The sequence below is a fragment of the Podarcis tiliguerta genome (genome assembly GCF_965153285.1).
Source record: "Podarcis tiliguerta genome assembly, chromosome: 2".
NCBI classification, from domain to species: Eukaryota; Metazoa; Chordata; class Lepidosauria; order Squamata; family Lacertidae; genus Podarcis; species Podarcis tiliguerta.
Genome location: NC_139535.1, coordinates 79,125,883 through 79,150,722, shown reverse-complemented (window position 1 = coordinate 79,150,722; position 24,840 = coordinate 79,125,883). Strand labels below are relative to the sequence as shown.

The 24,840-nt window shown below is 44.5% G+C and overlaps 2 protein-coding genes across 3 annotated transcripts in view; both read right to left on the bottom strand.

Moving 5' to 3' along the window:
• The window catches only part of CCNJL (cyclin J like), a 19,966-nt gene extending 9,973 nt beyond the window's left edge, over window positions 1-9,993 (bottom strand). The window contains 4 exon segments of the mRNA XM_083430881.1: window positions 4,792-4,887; window positions 4,890-4,901; window positions 8,734-8,846; window positions 9,832-9,993. Of these exon segments, the coding sequence (XP_083287007.1) occupies window positions 4,792-4,887; window positions 4,890-4,901; window positions 8,734-8,846; window positions 9,832-9,853 (243 nt within the window). The 5' untranslated portion in view covers window positions 9,854-9,993.
• A 1,095-nt stretch (window positions 9,994-11,088) lies between these two features.
• On the bottom strand, window positions 11,089-23,078 carry C1QTNF2 (C1q and TNF related 2). Of its 2 annotated transcripts, none has more exons than XM_083430974.1 (3): window positions 22,695-23,078; window positions 14,838-15,089; window positions 11,089-13,375 (listed from the first exon to the last, which is right to left on the bottom strand). In XM_083430974.1, the coding sequence occupies exons 2-3, from the start codon at window positions 15,079-15,081 to the stop codon at window positions 12,762-12,764; spliced, it is 858 nt and encodes a 285-aa protein (XP_083287100.1). In that variant the 5' UTR covers window positions 15,082-15,089; window positions 22,695-23,078; the 3' UTR covers window positions 11,089-12,761. The 2 variants fall into 2 exon arrangements, with proteins under 2 accessions (XP_083287100.1, XP_083287101.1); XM_083430975.1 differs by lacking the exon at window positions 22,695-23,078 and adding an exon at window positions 17,481-17,599.
• Window positions 23,079-24,840: the final 1,762 nt, after the last annotated feature.

Sequence of the window (24,840 nt, the reverse complement as noted above, 5' to 3'; positions counted from 1 at the left end):
GACTCGATCCCTCTCTAAAGTTGCATTCAGAAGCACAGTACATTTGGGGAGCCAGCAACCCACCCTTTCTATTTGAGGATGTGAACTTAATTTTGCAAATGCAAGCAAGGAGCCATATGTCAAATGGCGTATGGCCTACAATTTGTTCCAAATTGTACGATGTGGAGTAGGGTGGGGTACAACTTTTTTCAAAAAAAGCTTGGGCCATAGTGGGGCATAGCAATTTGGGTAAAAGAAGGCATCCTACGTAAATATATTGCATTATTTAAAGCCGACACTGCTTGTGGGTTACCGGAAAAAGATTGTGTTTACTGTACAATAAAGCATAAGGCACAAAAGCAGGCTTAAAAGCACATACAAATGAACCGAATGCCCTACACATTGCACGTGTATATGAACAAGTTTTGATCCCCCAGATTGCTGCCACTTGAAAACATTGTTTTGTTTGCCTTCTGATGTCTCCAGTCACCAGTCCACTTACCTGGAATAACTACATGGTGGCTTTTGAAGGATTAAGTTCCAATGTAAACCTTACCAATCCCTACTTGCTTCAAAGTTTTGTGAAACTCAGCCCAGGCTGTTGCCATGCCTTGATAGACCCTGAAACAGGCGTGGAGTCCCTCTCCCTCATGCGATGACAGGAAGAACAGTTGCCTGCCCCCAACCCCTGGTCTGTCGCTGCTGCCGTTCACATGCCTAAAACTGTATTTGCAGAGGTTCCTCATGCAATTTAGGAACCAGACAGTTTGCCACTCCACACACAGAGTGCAGTGCGGATGGACACAGTGCCATAACGTCACGAGTCCAGAGGTTCACAAACTGTTTCCAATGAGTTTCATTCAGGTGATCCATACCATATTTACGGATTTGGGTTGAAGATAGGAAATGGCACAGCCATCACATTAAATGCTGATAAGGATTTTTTTTTATTTGTAATTTTTCTTGCTTCTTTTCTACTTGCACTGTATATTTTTGTATTGCAATTTGAACCCATGGAATACGATTGATATATAACACAAGTGGCAAGTAAAAGACCATTAAAAATCCTCCAACACCTTGCAAAGCTCATTACAATTGCTACAACAGACAGAAATATCATTAAGCGAGGCCCTCAGCAATTTTCAAGTGGTCCATGGAGGGGGGGGGAACTACTGCCCTCCTTATGTGAGGGAAACTTAATGCTTGAACAAGGCTAGAGTTGAAGAATAGCAGAGATGGAATTCTTTTTTCAGAATCCAGGAGAGCTGCTGGACTCCGTTGTTTTACTGTATCTCATTCATTATTGTAAATAAGTGTGTGGTTGTTACTGTTTTTTGAAAAACAAATGGATTTCTCCCCCCAACATATGCCTCCATCCTCTTGTTTGATGTCAGAAAGGGTTACATATACAAAACTAAGATGATATATCCTTCATATACCGTATTTTCCCATGTATAACACGCCCCCGTATATAAGAAAATGGCAAATTTAGAAAATGGCACCAAGTTGTTGTGTTTTTTTTTGGGGGGGGAGTGCAGTAAATAAAGCGATGGTTACAATCACTCATGTCGCTCACTGACAATCGCTCAAATCTGCAACAAGTGGCTGCCCAATCGCCAACAGCGGAAGGAAATCGCAAGCATAATTGACGCAGCGGCAGTCAATCCAAAGCAGCCCTTGAAACAACAACCAAACACCAAAGACAATCTGCAGCTCATGGCTGCAACCAATCACCCGTCACCCCTACCCACTATCCATGTATAAGATGACCCCAGTTGTTCTTTTTTTACATAAACCTCATCCAATACATGGTAAAGTATGGTATATATAAAATGTAGCAGCTTAAAGACAACCAAGTATTACATAACTCTCTCCTTCAAGCCTTGGGGCCAATTCACAGGTGGTATTTTTTGTTGTGTACAGGTTAAAAATTAGAATGTGTGTGTCTTAAAATACACATACAGTATGAACTACTAGTGTGGGATACTCTCTTTCGATTGGCTGGCAGCTCTCTGCCATGTGTGTATACCATGTGGGAAACACAAGTGAACCAACCCTTGGATAAGAATTTTTCTCTGGCTAGCTGAGACACTCCGGGGCTTTTGTTGCTCTTGGCCAGGGGTAGGCAACCCAAGGCCTGTGGGCCAGATAAAGCCCAATCGCCTTCTCAATCCGGCCCACGGACAGCCCAGGAATCAGTGTGTTTTTACATGAGTAGAATGTGTGCTTTTATTTAAAATGCATCTCTGGGTTATTTGTGAGGCATAGGAATTTGTTCATCCCCCCCCCCCCAAAATATAGTCCAGCCCACCACATGGTCTGAGGGACGGTGGACGGGCCCATGGCTGAAAAAGGTTGCTGACCTCTGCTCTTGGCAAACCATCCAAACTATCTAATGTTGAGAAGGGACAGGTGTGCCAAATGATAACAAAATCAAATTATAATGAAATCCTGACATTTGCTCATTATTTCCCAGGATTTAAAAGGACCCACGGCAACCGTCTATTGTGGCATTTCATTCAGCTATATATATAAGTTACACACAAAGACAAAGCTATACATAATTTTCTTTCCAAAGAAAACACACAACAATTCAAGTTACTTTTCCTGTGTAAATTTCACCCTGAACAAGTATATTCACTTTGACATATTCCAATTGTAACCAAAGAACACAATGAACAATGGAAAAATACAAGCCAAAGGAAGGTGTAGGAGGGGTGAGAAATATATGCCCTGCAGCCTATTGCTATTGCCTGTTTTGTGCGGGCTGGTGGAGGGTTCTGAGAATTACTAGTTTTCCTTTTGTGAAAAGATCTTCCATTGTGTTTATGACAATTTCTTAGATTACTCTCATGCTTCAAGGCATACCCATGTCAGAATGTGTATGTTATCCTCAACAATGCTTTGTGAAAGATCACTAAAGATTTTACATACATCCACACTTTAACATAATTATCACCACCTGTATTTCCGACATCTCCATTTCCCTCTAACTTCATGGCTAACCCCTTCCTTTCTCTCTTTCTTTCTTTCTTTCTTTCTTTCTTTCCATGTGCATATACACCTGTCAACTCAGCATAATGCGTCATACATCTAGTGAAGCAAGCTGTAGTTGACAAAAGCTAACACCATAATACATTTTGTTAAGTCTTTCAAGTGCCACAAGGCTTTTGGTTAATTTGAGACATGCAGACACCCCCTCCATACTTGCAAATAGCAGGAACATGAACCTAAGACACATTTCCCCCAAGTCATGCTTGACACCTGTTCAAGGCCCTCCCTCCGAAAACACTGCCTTTGCCAAGACATGGGAACAAACCCCCAGACAGAGGAAACATCTCTCACGGAGGAGGGACAGGACAGAAAGCTAGGTACAGTGGTACCTCTAGATGAGGATGGGATCTGTTCCGGAGCCCCAGTTGCATCTAGAAGCAAATGTACCGTATTTTTCGCTGTATAAGACGCACCAGATCACAAGACGCACCTAGTTTTTGGAGGAGGAAAACAGAAAAAAAAATATTCTGAAGCCAGAACAGCAAGAGGGATCACTGCGCAGTGAAAGCAGCAATCCCTCTTGCTGTTCTGGCTTCTGGGATAGCTGCGCAGCCTGCATTCGCTTCATAAGACGCACACACATTTTCCCCTTACTTTTTAGGAGGGAAAAAGTGAGTCTTATAGAGCAAAAAATACGGTAACTAGTGATGGCATGTCTGCGCACACGCGCGTTGCTTTTCGCCGTTTCTGCGCATGACGTCATTTTGAGCGTCTGCGCACGCGCAAGCGGCAAAACCCGGAAGTAACAAGCTCCGGGTTGCCGTGGAGCGCAACTTGAACGCGCTCAACCCGAAGCACATTCAACCCGAGGTATGACTGTAGAGTGAGGACAGGAACCTGAGCAGGCTTGCAAGGAACAGCACCGCAGTAACCACTTCAGGCCAGCACAAGTGCACAGAACCCGCAATATTAAAGCAAGGATTTTCACTAGAACTAATAAGGAATTTAACACAGCTGAGAGACATTTCCTTGTAAATGTATATATTTCATGTTCTAGGAGCTCAGAAAGGTGCATCACTGAATACGCTCAGGGAGGGGGCTCATTCAGGACAAACCTATACTGTCAGCTTTATCTCAACTGCTGACCCATTTGCAAGGCAATATCCCTTTCACACATATCCTTCTTAGAATGAATGTGTCCTAATCAAGTCTCCAGTGAAAAGTTGCTTTCATATGGCCCTCTTCCTTGTCTGCGTCACCACACTCTTTTCCATAAAAGCTGCTGATCCTAACCACACATTTTCTTGCAAACAAATCCAATTTACTCCAAATAACTGTCTTTAGGACTGGGCCTCAGTCTCCTGCTTTAAACTATCTATTCACTCCCTCTTTAATCTACAGTGACTACTTATCAGCTTTTGCAAGAGAGTTGAAGACAGTGAGCCAATCTCTTTAGCATGCAATTCAGGCTCTCATCCACCTTGAAAAATAATTTGGCTGAATGTATCAATTTAAGATTTTTTTTGTTTTGTTTTCCAACAGCACACTACATGGGAGCAGGATAGGGAGCAGGAATCAACACTATCAATGGAGTCCAGAGTAATTACATATTGCTTTCTTGAAGACAACCTATTCAGTATCTTTCTTCCATACAGCGCAACCTAAGGTGTAAGGTGCAATGTACTTCTAACTTGCTCCCATTTAAAGTGCATTGAGGACTGCAGTCTTTCACTCTAAGAATCAACCACCACGGAAAAAAGTTTTGGACACAGCAAAGGCACAGCGGGTAAGAGTGCAGAGACAGGGAGGCTAACTGACCTTCAACCTCAAAGTCTGATGAATCTCTGCTGCAAGGTCTCCTTTCCACCATGGCTCTTCCATCTTTAGACTTCCCATCCAAAATCTGGTCTGGGGGGGAAAGGCAATACCTAGGTAGGGAGAAATAAACAGTGAACCAGATTAACCAACATTTTCTACCTAGTCAAGTTGTTTATGGGTTGTAGCCTAACAGCCCCATCCTACGGAAATCAAGAGGCTTCAGGGCACATGTCCCTGCATGGGATCTGGCTGTTATTAAGTTCTTTTGGCTGAGACCTTTTAGCTGTAACATCCCCCCCCCCCCCCGCCCAAAGAAAGAGGGCAAGGGGAAAGGGCAATTACATCCACGTTTTCTACCGGGGTCCAATTCAGTCCAGCGAACTTCTATCAAACACCCGGGTTTTCTCCCCGCTTTATTAAATTGCAGATTTCCATGCGGCCACAGTCGCCCAAGGAATCTCGGCGGCCACAGGTCTGCCTTACCTGCAAGACGGGTCCCTCCCCCTCCCCGCGCCCTTTCCTTTTGCAGAAAAGCCGCCAAGGACGCTTCCATGTGCACCAGCCCGTCCGAAGGGAGGGCACCTGAGAGATCTACTACCTCCTCGCCGCGATCACTTCTTTGCAGAGCTCTCACCAAGGCTGTTACCTTGACTACCTCCAAAGATTTGGGAACAAACCTCTCTCTCTCTTCCCTCTCGGCCACCCCCACTCCCGGTCTGCTATACTCGCACTCATAACTGCACAACTTCTTTGTTTAAAGGCAGGCTACCTTTAATTGAAAAGAGCCATAACTGCAAGTTGCACGACACTCCCCCCCCCCCCCCGCCGTCCGCAACTCCCCACAAAGTGCGAAGACGGCGCCCGCCCACGCAGCGCTTACCTTTTTGCCTCTCTTCGCCCTCCAAACCGGGATCCCCAGCCTTTGTCCTACCCGGCATCCAGCTATTTCTTGCTGGAAAAATACTGCAGCCCAGGCAGAAGGGGGAGCATTTAAACTTATCTCTCTGCGCGCCCCCCCTCCCCTCCCTCCGCCGCCAGTTCCCCAATGTTGAACTTAGAGTCTGGCGGGAAGGGCGGAGGTGAGATGCATATCCGCCCCCCTCTCGCTCCCCGCCGTGTAGCTGGTGGAGGGCGAGAAGGTGCTCTCCCCGCCCTTTAGCCGCTTCTCTCCTCCTCCCTCCCTCCCTCCCCCCGCAGATCCTGCTCTGGATGGAAGATCCCAAGAGCAAGAGGAGGAGGAGGGGGGAGATTACACGCCGGCGCCGCATTGCGCACGCGCGCGCACACCTCGGAGCCCTTTCGCTTCTTTGCGTACAGCGGCCTTCCCGCGCTCCTTTTCGCGCGGGGGAGTCCTGCTCGCTCATTCATTCATTCGTCTGTCCGCCCGTGGACTTCCTCTGAAACCAGCGCAAAGGCTACCGCCGCCCGAGCCTCTCTCCTCTGTCCCGACCCTCTCGGCGCTGCTGCTGCTGCTGCTGCTCCGCTTCTCCTGCGGGGCAATTTCAAGAAGCGCCCAAGAAGCTTTGTTGTTTAGTCGTTCAGTCGTGTCCGACTCTTCGTGACCCCATGGACCAGAGCACGCCAGGCACTCCTGTCTTCCACTGCCTCCCGCAGTTTGGTCAGATTCATGTTTGTAGCTTCGAGAACACTGTCTAACCACCTCGTCCTCTGTCGTCCCCTTCTCCTTGTGCCCTCCATCTTTCCCAACATCAGGGTCTTTTCCAGTGAGTCTTCTCTTCTCATGAGGTGGCCAAAGTATTGGAGCCTCAGCTTCACGATCTGTCCTTCCAGTGAGCACTCAGGGCTGATTTCCTTAAGAATGGATGCGTTTGATCTTCTTGCAGTCCATGGGACTCTCAAGAGTTTCCTCCAGCACCATAATTCAAAAGCGTCAATTCTTCGGCGATCAGCCTTCTTTATGGTCCAGCTCTCACTTCCATACATCACTACTAGGAAAACCATAGCTTTTACTGTACGGACCTTTGTTGGCAAGGTCCGTACAGTAAGAAGCTTACACAAAAGAAATTTTGTGTAAGAAGCTTACACAAAAGAAATTTGTGATGATCTGGGGATAGTCATGGATTGTCAATGTAGAAAGAAGAAACTGTTGGCAGGTGAAGAATCATGAGATGATGCTGAATTGTCATGAAACTGAGTTGAAGAGAGAAATGTTTCTTTCACTGAACAGAGTGATCTAAGAAATCACCAAGAGATCTCAACAGCTTCATGAACTTGCTGAAAAATATGCCTTCCTTACTCCATCGAATCTTTTGAATGATAAATATGAATGTCAACTAAATAATGATCATGACTATGACATTAATAGGGAAGAGTTTCTCGCTGAGAGAAAAAGACTTAAGAGTTTTGTTTCTCTTGTTGCCTCACGAGACAAAACAGAGATGTGGAAGGAAAGCGACGGACCCCTTGAACTTTTGTAGTTTATTCTAAAATACAGTCTTAGGAATTTAGTTGCAAATAGAGTACCCTATCCTAGTTTATCAAGCATTCTGAAGTTTTGCAAACTGATTTGCCCTCACATGCATTTTGTGCAGCAAATCACTATTTTTGCTTCTTTACATATGGAATAAATGGGGGGGGGGGAATTGTTTGCCCAAAGCAACACCTTTTCTGATTTGTTTATATTTAATGGCAGAAATATGGCTACTTGAGAAATAATTGCGTTTTTTATTTAAAAAACTGTCGTGATGAATGTGCGTGCACACACACACTGGCCCTGATCAACCTTTGCCAACGTTTCTTTTCTTGGTGGCAGGCCTCGTTTTGCTTTCAATGTGAGCAGCAAAGGTTGCAGAAAGGAAAGCTTTCCCCCGGAATGAGGATGCCATTATACAAATTCTGCTAAATTCTTGTTTCTAGGCCAGCTGTAGCAAGGGCAAAGCAGACAGTTCCTGATACAGTAAATAGGACCAGTATTAAGTTACTTGTGAAGATAGTACCTGCTGGGCGGAAGCAACCTGGACTTAGGTGTACAAGGGGGGAAAGAATGTTTGCTGATCCTGGTGATGGATAAGAGTCTGCAGGGCAGAATCATAATGCCGTACTTCTCCACTTGAAGGGACAGCCTTCATGTGGCAAACTCCCACCTGCTTTCCAGCTGCCGAGGAACTGAGGACACTGAACAGGTGGGATATTGCATAGCTGAAGCAAGAATGGGGAAAGATTGAGAGGAATGAAACCGAATGTGTGATATCTCTCTTGGTGGGGAATACTAGAAGGATTTGGGCACTGATAGCTGTCCTGGCCCACAGAAGTGGGTGGGATTAGGAGTTAAGAAGGATGAGAAGCAATAGCTCAGGGGATTACAAACTTTGAGACCAGCCTTTTAGTTTACTTCCTTGCTTATGGCAGATTAGACATGTAAAACCTAGAGCAATTTTTTACTTCAATTTGGAATAAAACTGCACACCAATCAACACTTAGGGAATTTCTCATGTTTCTTAAGAGCCTACCTACGTGTCATGCTTGAGAAGAACATATAACAAATTAGAGAACAGGCCACGATGGTAATCCTAGAATTCTAGAATCAGAATCTGGAGAGTAGCGTTTACTTATCCAAGACCTCGTTGCCAAGTAAACAAAAGTGCCAGCTGAGTGGAACACAGAATCTGGTGATGCTTCTAGTGTTCACAGCAACATCAAACTTTACATTTATACTGAAACTGGAGTAATGCATTGCTTCTTTGTCGCTTATAAAATGCACAGCTAGAAGTTTATGTCTGCCTTTCCACAATTCCAATGCCATATATACACAGATGAAAACAAATTATTTCTGAAATCACATGTCATTAGTTTCCAGAATGTAAGGCACCATCTTTGGGTAGAGTTGAGATGAATGGTGGAAAGGCTTAAAAGTGAATCATCCTTGTAACGTGTTTACAAACCCAGCAAGATAATGAGATACAAACCTCCATGGCCACTCACCCTTGGTTTATTATCGTATTCAGCTATAGATACTTTCCAGAGCCTTGCAAACTTCAGCTCCCATATCTGGTGGCATGGAAGTGGGGGTTTAAAAGTACTTTGATTTCTTTGACCTGCGGAAGGCACATAATGGCTATGTTATGTCACTGTGAGACATGTGGGCAGGAACTGGCAGTAAGTATTCTGACTGCAGGAAATCTGATTTTGGGGCTCACAGCATGGGAAAGGCAACAGTTTACAAAATTAAAACATTTAAAAACTCACTTTTTATTCTTATTAAAGCTTTCTATTCTTATTTGTTCTTACCGCCTACCAGCAGATGCTTAATTTAAGAAATAATCAGCATTTTGCTAGGTGTGTTCAACCTTAAAGGTAAAGGGACCCCTGACCGTTAGGTCCAGTCGTGGACAACTCTGGGGTTGCGTCCTCATCTCACTCTATAGGCCGAGGGAGCCAGCGTTTCTCTGCAGACAGCTTCTGGGTCATGTGGCCAGCATTACTAAGCTGCTTCTGGTGAAACCAGAGCAGCGCACAGAAACGCCGTTTATCTTCCCGCCGGAGTGGTACCTATTTATCTACTTGCACTTTGACGTGCTTTCAAACTGCTAGGTTGGCAGGAGCAGGGACTGAGCAACAGGAGCTCACACCGTCACGGGGATTCGAACCGCCGACCTTCTGATCGGCAAGTCCTAGGCTCTGTGGTTTAACCCACAGCGCCACCCGCATCCCTTGTGTTCAACCTTACTACTATATAATAATATTAATTTTATAATACTCTAAAACAGTTTAAGTCAGGGGTGGGGGACCTGTGTCCCTCCCGATGTTGCCAGACTACAACACTCATCATTCTTAACCATTGGCTATGCTGCCTGGGACTCATGGGAGTTGGAGCATAGTGACCTCTGAAAGGCCATAGGTTTCCCCATTCCTGATTTAAATGGACAGAAGAGCAGCATTTTTGGGGACGGACGGACCTAAAACAGTTTCTTTCTTACTGGGTTTCTTCCACCTTTGTGAAATTAATCCAATGGCTGCAGATTGCCTTCCCCATTTCTAGAGCCTCACTAAGGTACCCCCCTCTCCCAGAGGCAAATTCACCTGCAAGATTGACTCCTGGCATAGCAAGCTCCAGTGGTGTCCCTGGAAGTAGCTAGTTTACAGAGGTGATCTTTCTTAGCGTGGTCATTGGTTGTAACTATATTGTAAGAGAGCCATCTCACATGAATTTATTGGAGAAGATAAAAGTCTTAAAATAATTACCAGGTATATGAGATCTGTAAAAAAAGGATGAACTTCCTTCTGAGTGGATCTCTGAGAACTCTCTTTAACAACTGCCCAACTGTCAAAACATCAGAATCTCGGAATACCCAGTGGAAGTCTTTACCATTGCTTAAAGGTATGCCATCAGCAGCAGAGTCTTCACTCCAAGTATGGATGTCCTATGACTACTCAGCTTTTTCCCAAGTGTTAAGGCTGTCCAACATACTTGAAGGATATAGGAGGAAGAGAATAAAATTTAACATGCGCTCCTCGCTTGCTGAGGTTAGGGCATATGAATATGCATCATGCACAGAATTCCTTATTTTGGGATGTAAAGCTGCAATCCTAACTGCATGTACTCAGAAATGAATCCTAGTGAATTCAGTGGTGCATAATCTAAACTGGAAGCAGTGCATTGAAGAAGATTCACTGTTCTGATTAGAAGAAGCATTTGTTAAAGCAGTCCAGGCCACATTATCACCCATAATTATCTATAATGTCACCACTGCTCAAGCTGATTCTCACTTGATTGCATGTGATATTTCTTCCATTGTGAAGATAATCACGGCCCCTCTAGCTGTGTGGAAGAGGATGTCCCTGTCCCTCCCCAATTCAGTGGAACAGACCACCAATGATGTACCGGGACTTCAAGTAGCCTCAAGTAGTACAAAACCAATATTGGGCTTCACTTTTTGCAGTCTGTTGTAGGATCAGTGCATACAATGGACTTTTTAAGAAAGTGTTCTAATGTGGAAGTCTAGCACAAGAACCTCTTGCACAATTCTGCAACAAGTCTTGTAGAAGAGCTCAGTATTAAAACACAACCCAAAAAACAAATGGAAATAGATACTGCTTCCCATCAAGAAAACAAGTCTCCATTTTGCCCATTGTGAAACATGGTATCTAAGGCTGGTAAATGTTTACTCTTGCGCACTTGCAGGTGCGGGTACAGAAATGAACATGCCCAGTACAGAAAAGGTTGGGGGAAATTGACTGAGGTGAGAGGGAAACACAGCTCTGCTACATTCTGATAAACTGATCAATGGTGTGGAAGAGCAGTGAATATTGACAACTGGAAAAAAACACATGGAAACATTTCTTGTTCACCTCCTGGAAGTGCACACCAAAAAATTGGATTTTTATTATTCATTTGTTATGAATCACTGACAAAACGTTCCTAAGGGTTGAAAATGCAAATGGAAAGCCACCCACCCTCAGCTGATGGGAAAAAACATACCTGGATTTCTGTACATTTAAAACTGCATGGCATCGTTTGCTTGTACGTGCAGTGAGCATGTTAAAGGGCACTTTTATTGACTTGTGAAAACACCAGTGCTTGGTTGCAAAATTGTATTGTTCAGGCAGCACCTTTTGCAATGAAGATGGTAGTCACTAGGTGGCAGTATACATACAACATTAAAGCCTAAAGTGGCTGATACATGTTGGTTTCTATTTATCTTCTTTCCTTTACCAATTATTTATTATTCATTAACAACATTGCCTCCCCTCCAAGGATTTCAAAGCCCTTCCTCCATTTTATCCTCACAACAACCCTGTGAGGTAGGTTTAGCTGAGGGATAGTGATGGGCCCAAAGTTACCAAGTGAGCTAAGGGGAGATTTGAACCCGAGTTTCCTTGGCCTTAACCCAACATTCCACCATACCTAACTAACTTCAGTTGAGATTTGCAGTAGCTGTGAGGACAAAATTATGGGACACAAAAAGATTCAGGGAAAATAATATTCTGATCATTCTGTGTTGTGATCTCTTGAAGACACTTCAGTGTTGAGCTCCTGATTTTGAATATCATAATCCTTCTTCCACTGTTAAAATAATGTGGTCATCTCCATCTTTCTTTATAAATTATTCCTTTTTTGTTTGCCTTTGGGGGTTTCTTAGTGTCTCATTAGGCAGAGAACCGTGATCATTCATTGCTTCTATAAGTAAGCTGCAGATAGCAACACTTTCCTTAGGACCAACCCAAATGTCACAACCCACAACCTTTTGGGAGTTCTCCAGAACACATCATCAGGATAGATTCTGAGCAAAACAAAAGGTGCTTTAGAAAAACCCAGTGATCTTGTCATCTGAGTTTGCATTGATTTAAGATGGAGAACAAGAGACTTGATTGGATTAGCCAAAGGAGGGGCTGTGCCTGACAGGTTTCAGGATACATGCAGATTATTGGGACAGATAAGCAAAATTGGGTCTTTCGTTTTTGAAAAAGTTTGGGAAACACTGATCTAAATGATTTGGGGAGGGGGCATTACAATTTTAAAGTTTTTATAATTTGTCATTCTGTAAATGGGCATGTTTCAACATATACTTGGATTGCCTTACTGGGTTTGGGGGGAATTATATTGCAATGGCGACTGGCCACAAATGATGAAAAATCTGACTGCTCAGAATTTATAAGCTAGGCTGATTCTTTAAGGGGGCCCACAGACTGACACAAAGAAACATCAAGGCTTAGATTAAGGTAGGCAACATGGTGCCTTCCAGACTCTGTTGGACTCCAACTCCCATCAGCCCCAGTCAGCTTAGCCAATGTTCAGAGATGTTTGGAATTGTAGTTCATCAACATGTGCTCACCATGTTGACTATCCTGGGCTTATGATAGCAACGCCTCTGGGACACAGTCCAGGTTAAGACTGCTTCTGCAAAGATGGGACTATTTCAAAGATGAATGTACATTATTGCAGCTCTCATTTTCCATGTCTGACTTCCTGTTAGAGTTGGCTGGTGTTGCTGTTGTCGACAGTCTTCCTTTTATATTTCATTGAGATATTCCTGGTCAGGATAGATCAGAAAGCCAGTGAAAAGGCTGTCTGTCCAGTAAGGGTCATAAAAGAGTCCGTTCTGTTCCGAGTAGAATATCTGCAGCCAGACCTCATCATCCTGCTTCAAGGACAGGATAGTCGATCCAGAAGCTATGTCATGGTTCCCGGTATTGGCATCAAACGTTTTTATTCTGTACTGCCCGTTGTGCACCAGCCCAATGGCCAAGTGTTTATTGGCCAAAGTGATGTCGTAAGTGAAGTAGTAGATGCCGGGGATGCTGCAGACAAATTTCCCGCTGGAACTGTTGTAGTTTGCACCTTCGTTCATGAGGATCTTGTCAAATTTGATGGGCAGCCTCTCTCTCGGGTAGCTTTTGGTCACTGCAACAGAGAAGGCGGATTTGGCTTTGTTTGCCCCACAGCTGCAGGGGCCTGGCATCCCAGGGTCCCCGAGGGCTCCTTTGGGGCCTTTCTTCCCCACACCTCCGCTTTTCCCGGGGTTCCCCTTCAGGCCCTTTGGACCACGAGGACCAGCTTTGCCAATGGCTCCCACCTTTCCCTTTGGCCCTGGCTTGCCGGGGTTTCCTGTCTTGCCTTGTGGACCTAGGAGAGAAATGGACTTCCGTAAGTAACTGGCCACTTAGCTGCCGCCGGAGTTTTAGGGTGTTTCCAAGACATTGCTACGTGCAGGGGCAATAGCTGCGGTCCGGGATGTGCAATAGGAATTCCTTTCAATAACAGATTCTGCCTATATTGAGTGTGGGGGCAGGGCAGCATTTAGCTACTTTCACTGCTTTAAAGTGTCAGTATCTGAACCTGGAATATTAGTATAAAAGGTAAAGGTACCCCTGCCCGTTCAGGCCAGTCTTGACAGACTCTAGGCTTGTGCGCCCATCTCACTCAAGAGGCTGGGGGCCAGCGCTGTCCAGAGACACTTCCGGGTCATGTGGCCAGCGTGACATCGCTGCTCTGGTGAGCCAGAGCCGCACACGGAAACGCCGTTTACCTTCCCGCTAGTAAGCGGTCCCTATTTATCTACTTGCACCCGGGAGTGCTTTCAAACTGCTAGGTTGGCAGGCGCTGGGACCGAACAATGGGAGCGCACCCCGCCACGGGCATTCGAACCGCCGACCTTTCGATCGGCAAGCCCTAGGCGCTGAGGCTTTTACCCACAGCACCACCCGCGTCCTGGAATATTAGTAAACATACAGAAAACAGGTTCTGGACTTTTAAAAACACGGTTTGAAACCAACACTGCATAAAACTAGTTCCGCTCATGCTTACCAAATTCAGTTTCTCCCTCCTCTCCCTGTGCCACCCCCAATCTGCTGTGTGTGTGTGTGGGGGGGTGTCCTTCAACCCTCTGTAGCAGATTTTGAGGGCAGGTGAGGGGCTACAGGGGAGAGGAGGGGGAATCTGTCGCACATGTGGAAGTCTGCTGTGTGAGCTGAGCAGAAATGTTGGATACACGCCACTATTTTTAACAGAAAAAGATGGAGCGCTGACTCCTGTTTGAAGGCAGAAACATAATTCCCATAATTCTTTGCCCCATAATTCCCTTTCACAGTTTTAATACTATGGCTAATCACTTGGCTAATAATAATAATAATAATAATAATAATAATAATAATGCTGTTGTTCCATTTTTCAGAGACAATGACACCTCTTATAGCGTCATCCTTGCTCAGACTATGTGAGATATTAGCACCTGTGTCATTTGGGTGCCTGGTTTCTCCCAGAGTCTCGTGAGAAACTCAAGCCTCATGACTAAAAAAAAAGAGACCCACCATAGTTTTCAGACAATAAGATCTCTAAAAATTCAAACATGCAGACGTAATGTCTGCTGCACTGGTAAAAAGTCCAGTTTTGTTTGTTTAGAAGGGATGTGGCTATTAGGAGTGTCATGAAAAGTACCTGCACTTCAAAATTTAACAGTACACCATTAATAAGGGCAGGTAGGCACCCACCTCGGCCTGCGTTGGGACTGACCCATTTGGATGCTCCTGCTTTGCGTCACTTCCTGTTGCTACAGACTGAGCTTTAAAAGGGAGCAGTAGTCTCTTACCTTCCTCCCCTGTCTCCCCTTTCTCCCCGTCCTTTCCATCTTGTCCATCTTTTCCTGGGAAACCCATCCTTCCCATCGTCCCAGGGGAACCTGGAGCTCCAGGCACACCCGGAGGGCCTTGTGGTCCTGGCACGCTGCAGATGACCTGCTTGGAACCTTTCTGACTTTCTGCTTTCGCAAAGCTGCTGACGAGCTGACTGGCCACGCAGGGCACAATCCAGACAAACAGAACCAGGGAGATCATGGTGACGCCTGTAAGAAATTAAAGGCAGACAGTTATGGGCTTGTATTGCAGCAGGCACACGAAAGCGCCACAAGGTTCAGAGCAGATGAGAATGGGCTCTTGATGGGAAAGGGCTGAGCATACAGGCAGATGATGGCGGAGCTGCTTGGGTGGCACAGTTCTGCTAGGCACAGCACATGAACCTGATCTATCTCAAGAGCATTCCAGAATCTTCTGCAATGCCACAGAGGCTGATGTCGTGCTGGGAGCCAGCCACACTGGAATAAAGACGCAAGGCTGGGTTAGCAATATCCAGTCAACACGTGGCCTGCCCTGACACGCTAAAGCCTTTGTGAAGCCTTGTGCGCAAATTCTCTCTGGTTTAATAAGAAACTTGTCATTTAGCTTTTTATTCAGCCTCTCCCCAGACTGCCAAAATCCCCGCCTAGTTCTTTCTGGTGTCACGTTGCCCTTCCAATGCTGTTTGGATTTTGAAAGCTTGCAGCATGAGGAAGATGAAGTTAAGTAGAAGTGCTTTTGAATTTGTGTGGGTTAGTGGATCATCCTTTTCAATTTGAAGCATGGGCAAAATAAATAGCTTTAAACAGGTCACACCAGAAGTAGAGGAAGCTGGTGAGAGCCAGGAAGCTGACGTTCAGCTCTTTTTTTTATCTGCTTCCTTCCTTCACTGCCAAATTCCTGGGCAGCTCTTAACTACTGCCATGATGCTAACTGCCAATCAAGTCCCATAGCTGTCAACTTTCAGATTTGAAAATAAGGGATCAGTAGCCTCAAAAATAAGGGATCAGCAGCCTCACCTGTCCCGGGGACAGTCTGTGGGATATCTAACAATCCAGGATAGCAGCGGGAAACGGCGCTGGAATAAGGGAATTTCCCACAAAAAAAGGGAACATATGAACTACATAGGTTGCCTTAGGCAAGTATCATTTCTCATTTGCTGTAAGGGGATTACTGGAGATCATTAATATGGAGTTCTTTGAGGACTCTTGACTGTGATGTAAATGCTAAGCATTATTGCATTACTACAATTACCATTAAGACCGCTATCACCATCATCTCAGCTTCAGGAAATGGACATAAACTACAAAATAGGAGAAATAAGTGACTTGCCTTCCCAGGATGTTATGAAGATAAAACAATGACTATGCAGCATCTTAGATGCATTTGAAAGGTAAAGGCAATTCATTAATAAAACTCTGATCTTAAACACAGTTAAGTCATGGAACAGTGTACTATGTGATTTTGGCTTTATTTCTGTTAAATAAACCACGACACAGTGTAATATGCCATGTGTCGTCGATTATCTGAGATTGCATTTACCTAATTTTAAGACCTGCTAAGAGGTGGATGATTGTTATTATGTCCTGATATGTAAAGCCACAGAATTCAAACAGGGTGTTCTTTCTTTTTACCCTGACTGTATGTAAGAGTGTTTGTGTGATATACAGTGGTACCTCGGGTTACGTACACTTCAGGTTAAAGATGCTTCAGGTTACAGACTCTGCTAACCCAAAAATAGTACCTTGGGTTAAGGACTTTGCTTTAGGATGAGAACAGAAATCGTGCTCTGGCAGTGCGGCGGCAGCAGGAGGCCCCATTAGCTAAAGTGGTGCTTCAGCTTAAGAACAGTTTCAGGTTAAGAACGGACCTCCGGAATGAATTAAGTACTTAACCCGAGGTACCACTGTATATGAATGGGTGTCATTTCCTGCTCTGAGCTGTAGAGATGGGAGGCGTATAAATTCCAGTAACAGAACATAAAAAATAAGACTGTCATCACTTCCCAAGCCTATCCTTAGATCTGGGCTGGTAGGGAAGAAATTGTGTATGCGTGGCTTATTGGGAGACGGGCGGGAATGAAACACACACTGCATCCTTTGCCATGGATCTTCTCATCTCAAATCACTTGCTGGAGAAATGTGTTACAAATTAATGTTATTTAGGGATTAATAGCATGCAAAAGCAGGCTGGGGGGGTGGGGCTAATTTCTGAAAAGCCCCCCCCCTCCATTTCCCTCTTTTTCCAGCTGCTTTGTACATACTGAGCAGTAACTGGTGTATTGCTCCATTAATACTGCACAATCATTGTAGTACAGTGGTACCTCAGGTTACATACTCTTCAGGTTACATACGCTTCAGGTTACAGACTCCGCTAATCCAGAAATATTACCTCAGGTTAAGAACTTTGCTTCAGGATGAGAACACAAATCGCGCTCCGGCGGCGCGGCAGCAGCAGGAGGCCCCATTAGCTAAAGTGGTGCTTCAGGTTAAGAACAGTTTCAGGTTAAGAACAGACCTCCAGAATGAATTAAGTTCTTAACCCGAGGTACCACTGTACTGTAATACTTGATTTCTGAAATACACAAGCTGTTGCCTATTGAATACCATCTCCCCTTGTACCTTTTCAAAACCAGATGCATAAACTTCATCAAATTCTCATGCCCCTTTTGTTAGCCAGAGGGATGGAGGGGTCACAACCGGGGCCTCAGACATAAAACCTGCCAGAGCTCGATCCGTAAAAAAGTAGAGTAATGAGAAGTGAATGGGTCTGGACATCTGCAAAGTATTTCCCCGTCACGGGGAATGACAGCATTAAGCAATGACAGCCAATCCACACACACATCTGAGTTTTACAGTCAGAATTTCCAGGTCAAGGACTGTAGCCTCCAGGCAGACTTAATTTTTAAAGCACTGAGAAGCCAGAATAAATATATGTTGCTTCCACTCCGTCAGGGGTAATATCAGCATTTATAACTTTGCTTCTTAGGCGGAGAAATCCAGCAGTTGAGAAACAACAGAGCAGAAGGGAGCCGAGGAGCCATCACTGAATCTAAAGGCCAGCCACTTTTGCTGGATAGAATGGAAAGCACGGAAGGTGGTGTTATAAGAATTTTAAGGTCTCAAATATAAAATAAATATTCATAAATGCACACATATCTAAATATATGAACCATGTGTCTGAAATAGTATGGGAGAGCAATCCTGAAGCCATTTTGACTCTCCCAATGACAAATATTCCCCTGCAGTAAGGGAGGCAAATGGGGAAAGCCTTCCCATTGTCTTTTTTGCTTGCAAATCCTGCCTTAAGGGCATATTTGTGTATGAATAGGGTGAGCCTGTGACCTGGATTCAGGAACTAAGGTATTAACCATCACAAAATAATTGCCAGACTGCCCAGTTAATGTAATCAGTGACCTTTATCAGGTATCCTGGCAGGCAAGATTTGTGCTGTAGATTGCCTCCTTCTGTGATGTATGTGGTAAAAGGTAAAGGACTCCAGACGGTAAAGTCCAATGAAAGGCGACTATGGGGTTGCGGCTCTCATCTCGCTTTCAGGCCGAGGGAGCCGGTGTTTGTCCACAGACAGCTTTCCGGGTCATGTGGTCAGCATGACTAAACCACTTCTGGCATGACGGAAACCAGAGCGCACAGAAATGTGATGTATGTATGATGTTTTAGGGGGTGGTCTTGGGCTACAGGGTGGGCAATTTCAAAAGTCTAGATGAGGGCTTGCGAACCATTGTTCAGGGTTCTCCTCCCTCCTGCGTGTGGGGAGTGAGGACCCTGTTCCAACAGTTCCTTGAATCTAAAAGATCAGGCTTACTAGCTGCTTTGCTTCTCAATATTCTCTGGTTGGCCTCTGTTATTTTCTCCTACCGATAGGGAACCCACTTAAGGACTCCATATGGGCTACCCATAAGGGAAAAGGGCATATTTTTATTTACAACAGTGGGAAGAATGCACTTCCTTCTTCCTTCCTATTTTATTTTACAGTGGACACTCGGGTTGCAAACGTGATCTGTGTGGGATGCACATTCGCAACCCGCAGCGGCACATCTGCACATGTGCAGGTTGCGATTCGGTGCTTCTGTGCATGTGCAAAGCATGATTTAGCGCTTCTGCACATGCGTGAACGCCGAAACCTGGAAGTAACCCGTTCTGGTACTTCTGGGTTTCGGCAGTCCATAACCCGAAAAAACGCAACCTGAAGCATCCGTAACCCAAGGTATGACTGTATTTTATTTTATTTTATTTTTGGTGCAGAGGGGTTCTGTTCAAGAAAAGGACTGGCTTTCAATCCAGTGGCCTCTGGAACTCATCAGCAGGGGCCTTTGAGATACAGACTTGTAAGATGTTTAATTCTCATGCGCAGTGCGATTTCCAGCTTACATATAAGGCACTCTTTCTTTCCAAAGCAAGAAGGGTCTAATCCAGTGGTGTATGAAATTAGCCAGGCATCAGGCACATTTTGCACCTGGCTTTTGACTGTTTGCAACCAAGTGAAGATTCCTGGGTGCTAGGATGGCGCCTGTTAACTCCACCATCTGGAGGTGAATGCCTGGGGATTGTTGGATCTGGGCTGTTTTTGCACACTTAATACCCCACCCTGTAGAATTCTATCAGTTACGTTTTATCTGCACAATTGAAATGAATTTCTGGAACCCAAATGCTTTTTCTGTGCAGCCTGAGCAGGAGCAGTCACCATTAAGAAAAAGGGGTCAGAACAGACTAATATATTTGTGGACTGTCCCTGGATCAAGTGACTTTTCTTCTTTAAATTCTCAAGGCTCTTAACTGAGCTCAAGGTTGTCATCTGAATTAGCCAGAGGTTTAACTGAGAATCAATCACAGTCAATCATTTTAAAAATCATTGCCCCAAAATAGCAAGTAGACATTCCATTTTGGCAACTGTAACCTTGGTTTAAGGAGCCATTTGACACCTAGTTTATATATCTGAGCTCTAACACTGTAATCCAACAACTTTCAAACCTCCCCATGCCCCTCTATCTATCCCTTGAAAACTGCAGTTTTTTGAGGGACCGTGTAATAAACTTTTTTTGTTACCAAAACTAGCATCATATCATGAAGATCCCAGGACCTAGGCTAGGCCCCTGAGAAGGATCCCCTTAACTGGGTAGGGTTTTTATTTTTTGGGGGGGGGGGCAATACAGAGGAAGATTAACCAGTGTCCTGGCTCAGCAGAAAGCAGCTGAATCTTTGAACAGGCTAACAGCACATCCATATGATGCCTCAAGCAAAGAACTAGAAATACAGGAAGTCACTGAGGGGGTGGGAATAAATCATATTGGATGGGGAGGGGGGAGTTGTAATTTTTTCCATTGTGTGGGTTCCCATCATCTGTGTGGAGACCATAACTCCTTCTACTCTGTAGAGCGTTTACAATCAGCAGAGCTAAAATGGATCCTTGATTGCGGAAGAAATTAAATACTGTACAGAGACTCACCCACATCTGAGACACCCCTTCCAATAACCCCCACCCCACCCCCCAAAAACCATGCAGCTCTTTGGATAACTTCCCATGGTTTAATTTTCAGTCTAGGATCTCCAGGACTGAATTTGAGTAACAGCAGGGGTGATTCAGCCCTGGAACCTGTGTAGGGATATTCATCTACATTTGCCGTCCTTCTTACTAAAAAGGGCTATTTTATAGTTCCCTTTTCAGACACTGTTGCTCATATCTATAAATATTTATATCCTGTCTTTTACAACATGAAGTTGCTCAAGGCAGCTGACAATAAAAAGAAAACAAAGCTCAGTCCAACTACATTTGCGACATGAACCATAAAAACTACCCTCCAAAGAAATAAAAACCACGAGAACAAAAGTAGCGCAGATACAATTTATTTGTTGACTCATCAGTGTTGTGCTTAGAGTGCCGGACAAGGCACAGGGAATCCTCCTCAGGCCTGAGCCTCTGCCCCAGTCACCATCTCTCAGCCTAGCCTACTTTACAGGGTTGTTGTGAGGCAAAACGTTTCTTGAGAAATGCTGCTATATGTAGGTCGTTTTTCCTTCAAACCACCTTCCATCTGATTTGAAAAACACAAAGCCACTTTCAGGGGGGTTGCAGGCATGGGGAAACCAAGCAGGTAATGGGAGTTGAGTGGAGACATCCTTCTCCATCCCCATTTGCAATGTGCAAATGAAACTTGAAACGCACCAGTGGGAAACCACCTCACTGTGTTTTCAGCCACTAATGTGTACATAGCCTGAGTTCAACAAAAGTGGCAGCAAGTAGGTATGGCACTGCGGCCCAAGTCTACATTTTTGTTAGGTTCCAGCTAGCTTGCCAATGAGAGTTGTCTGAGGGAGGGGTAATCTGTAGGATCTAAGAACAGGAATTGACTTATGAAACGTAACAAGTCCTATTAATTGTTGTTATTTTCTTTTGATTTTCTCGAGTCCTATTTGTTGAAAGGAAGGTGTTGGTGAAATCTCACCCTGCAATACTGTAATGGGGAAAAAGAAGCTGGATTCGGTTGTAGACTGTAGGATTTGATGCCCATCTTTATTCTATCCTTTGACAACTGAATATGAATCCAGCCATTTCTTGACATTAAATAGTTTAAACTCATTTTAGTCTTGTATCTTTCTAATGTTGTAACCTACAACGGAACCTAATGGTGAAGAGGTACTAAGAAATTGAATTGTTATTATTAATTTGAAGCTATTTGGAAAGATGGGAGGGGTGTTTTTTGCCTTCACCTGAGCTTTTGTTTGGTAGATAAGGAGAGCAGTCTGATCCCATTAGAAACTTTAATTTGACCTCCAAAGGCAAAAGTCCTATGTTCCAAAGTCATACTTGAAGATTGCGTGGCAACTGCCACTTCAGACCAAATCTGTGAGGCTACAGCTTCTAAACTGTTGGAATTTGTGGGGGGTAAAATTGTGGGGGGTCTCTAGGAGAAACAGGGCTAGGAGGTTAGTATAAAAACAGCACATCCTCTGATCAGAACCCAGTGACATGACACATAGGAGCCATATCGTGGCTGCGGGGGCTTTGGCCCCCCAATAAACTATTTTAGGGGGCCATCCCCCCCAAGTTGATGGGCATTGCCATTTAAATGGCGTGCGTGCACCACATTATGTGATCAGTTATGCGGGACGGGTCTTACCTGGGCCCCTACATTATTTTATTCAGGTTGGCACTCCTGATACAACACGTTAAGGGTAGTGTGGAGTGAGTCTTCAAGTCTAAAAGGGCAGTAATTGTCTGGTGTGGAGTTCAACAAGAGGGAAGAGAACGATACCAGGAATGAACTTGGCCCCTCTCTCTGTCTCTCCCCCCCCCCTTTCAGAAGTTGGAGCTTAGCTGTTGTTGAACCAGCAGAATGATTCCCTGGGACTCATCCTATTGCAAAGTTTCTGTGCGAAAGAGGAAAGTTTTACAAGGGTTGCACAGACAGACAACTCTCATAAATTAAACACAGCGTTTTCCCCAGTGCATTCTTCTTTTTAACTTGCAATTGGCTCGATTAAGGAGTTTCCGTCCAGTCTGCAAGGAATTAACCGTTCGAAGCCTGCCATCCTACGCACTGTTAAACCTGTGCCAGTGCCCTCATGAAACCCGAGGGGGTTGACTTTTGAGTAAACATGTATGGGGGCTGCAGGGCTGCAATCCTGTGCACACTTTCCTGAGAATAAGTGTGCGAGTGGGATTCACAGTGCAAGCCTAACCATACCTACTGAGAAGTAAATCGTACTGAATTCATTGTGGTTTACTCCCAGGAAACTGGGATTAGGATTGCAGCCTTGGATCAAGCTGTTACATCTTCTTTAGAAAACATTTTAATAAATAAAAATAGTACTCACAAGCACAAATGTCTTCCAGAAAAAGATCCTGACATCCAGTAGGAAAGCTGAAGAATCTCAAACAGATGTTTCACTGCAGAGCATAGTTGTCCAGCTTCGTGGGATGGGATTCCTAGCTATTCTTGCAAAACCTTTCCTTTAAACGAAGGGCTTGCGATTTTGCATTCTCAGATGCCTTGCTCGACGTTAGGAAAAATGGGTTTCTTTCATTTGCATTCCCACTTTCTTGCAAGCGGCTTCAGCTTTTTGGCTCAGCTTTGCCAGAGGCATATTTTGATTATTGTGTAATGTTTGAGCTTCTGCCTCGTGTCACGTGAGACAGGGGAGAAAACGTTACACACATGTGGCTAAATGCTTGGAAGGCTCCGGATACTTGAGAAGAAGAAAGGAAAAAGGAAAAAGCCCCGCTCTGCGGAAGCTCAGAAACTCTAAAGGGGGCCAGGAGTTGTGTGTTATCACCCACAGACAGAAGAGTGGCTTGTGTAAGGTCACCTAAAAGCAACACGAGACTCTCCAGAACATGCTTGGCTGGCAGGCAGAATCTGGCGGCCGACAGCTATTTTATCTGGCTTCAGGCAGCGGTCCAATCAAATCTCAGCCAGGCTTTGGCCAAGAGTCTGCTTACAGTTCCTCTCATATGGCATGTACTTGGGCGCGTCCACACAGAGAGTTATAAAATGGAATTCCCACTCTTTCTCCCTGTGAAAAGTGAGTGAAAATTGACCTAACCGATGATACACCTTCTGAAGCAGGGGAGGTGATATAGCTGCAGGGGGAGAATGAGTGGGCGCTGCTAAAAATCCTCCATGTGGACACAATAATATACTAATACAGTGGTACCTCTGGTTACATACTTAATTCGTTCCGGAGGTCTGTTCTTAACCTGAAACTGTTCTTAACCTGAAGCACCACTTTAGCTAATTGGGGCCTCTCGCTGCTGCCACGCCGCCACTGCATGATTTCTGTTCTCATCTTGAAGCAAAGTTCTTAACCCGAGGTACTATTTCTGGGTTAGCAGAGTCTGTAACCTGAAACATATGTAACCCGAGGTACCACTGTATACCATCACATCATTGTTATCTACTTTATGTCTCTTTGGCTCTTTAGAGCCCGGCAACTTCCTTCTCTCCCACCTCATGCCTTTCAAAGTTAACCTTTATAATATATCATTGCATTTTCTGCGTTTTCCAGTTGTGAAAAGCTTTAAGTAAATATAAAAAGGGAGAAAATTTTTCATTACAAGTCTTCAGACAACCCTCCTAGTGATATTAATCGCTTACAGTAATCTTTCAAATATTGTATAAATTTACTTCAGTCCTTTTGGAATACTTGAACATGCTGGTTTTGGATTTTTCCTGTCAGCTTTGCCAATTCCACAAAGTCCATCATTTTCATCTGCCACTCTTCTTTCGTTGGTACTTCTTGTTGTTTCCATTTTTGGGCTAAAAGGATTCTTGCCGCTGTTGCTTGGAATAAGTTGTGCTGTGCTCACTGCATCTTTAAATTTGACCTACCAGTCTGGAAATAGTATGCAAAGTAACAGCATAAGACACATTCTTTGGTAAAGGAAGTTTATGTCCCTTGGGGACAGAACGTTCTTCTGTAGGCAATAGATTTAACTCCATCTACCATCCACATATGCTATCTTGCCTGCTTTTTCTGTTTTGTTTTAAGTTCTAATGGTGAATGCGAATGACATCGTCCCACCCTTGGTTTTGCACATGCATGCATGTGCCTTTGTAGTTTGTGTAACCTGGTTGCAGTTGCATCCTCTCCAACCTTAGACTGGTGTTGCCTTTTATCCAGGTACCAGCAACTGCTTTGTGCAGATGATGCAAAGGGTATTGAGTTGCTCCTTTCTGATCCTGAGCATAAGGCTTCCACCTCTTTTGTGTGATTCAACTGCCCCCTTCTCAAAGTCCCCTTTGCTCCAATGTCCATAACATCCAGGCTATATTTGTTAGTTACTGGAAAACTGTACATATTGTGCTGGCCCATCCCTCTTGTGAAGTCTGGGAGTGTTTGTGCAACATCCCTAGAGAGAATAGACTATAAACCATGTCTATTAGAAAAACAAAATGCTAAGCTTAGACTACATTTGCTTTCATCAGGATAGATTTTAGCTGGTCTATTGAGATTGCCTATT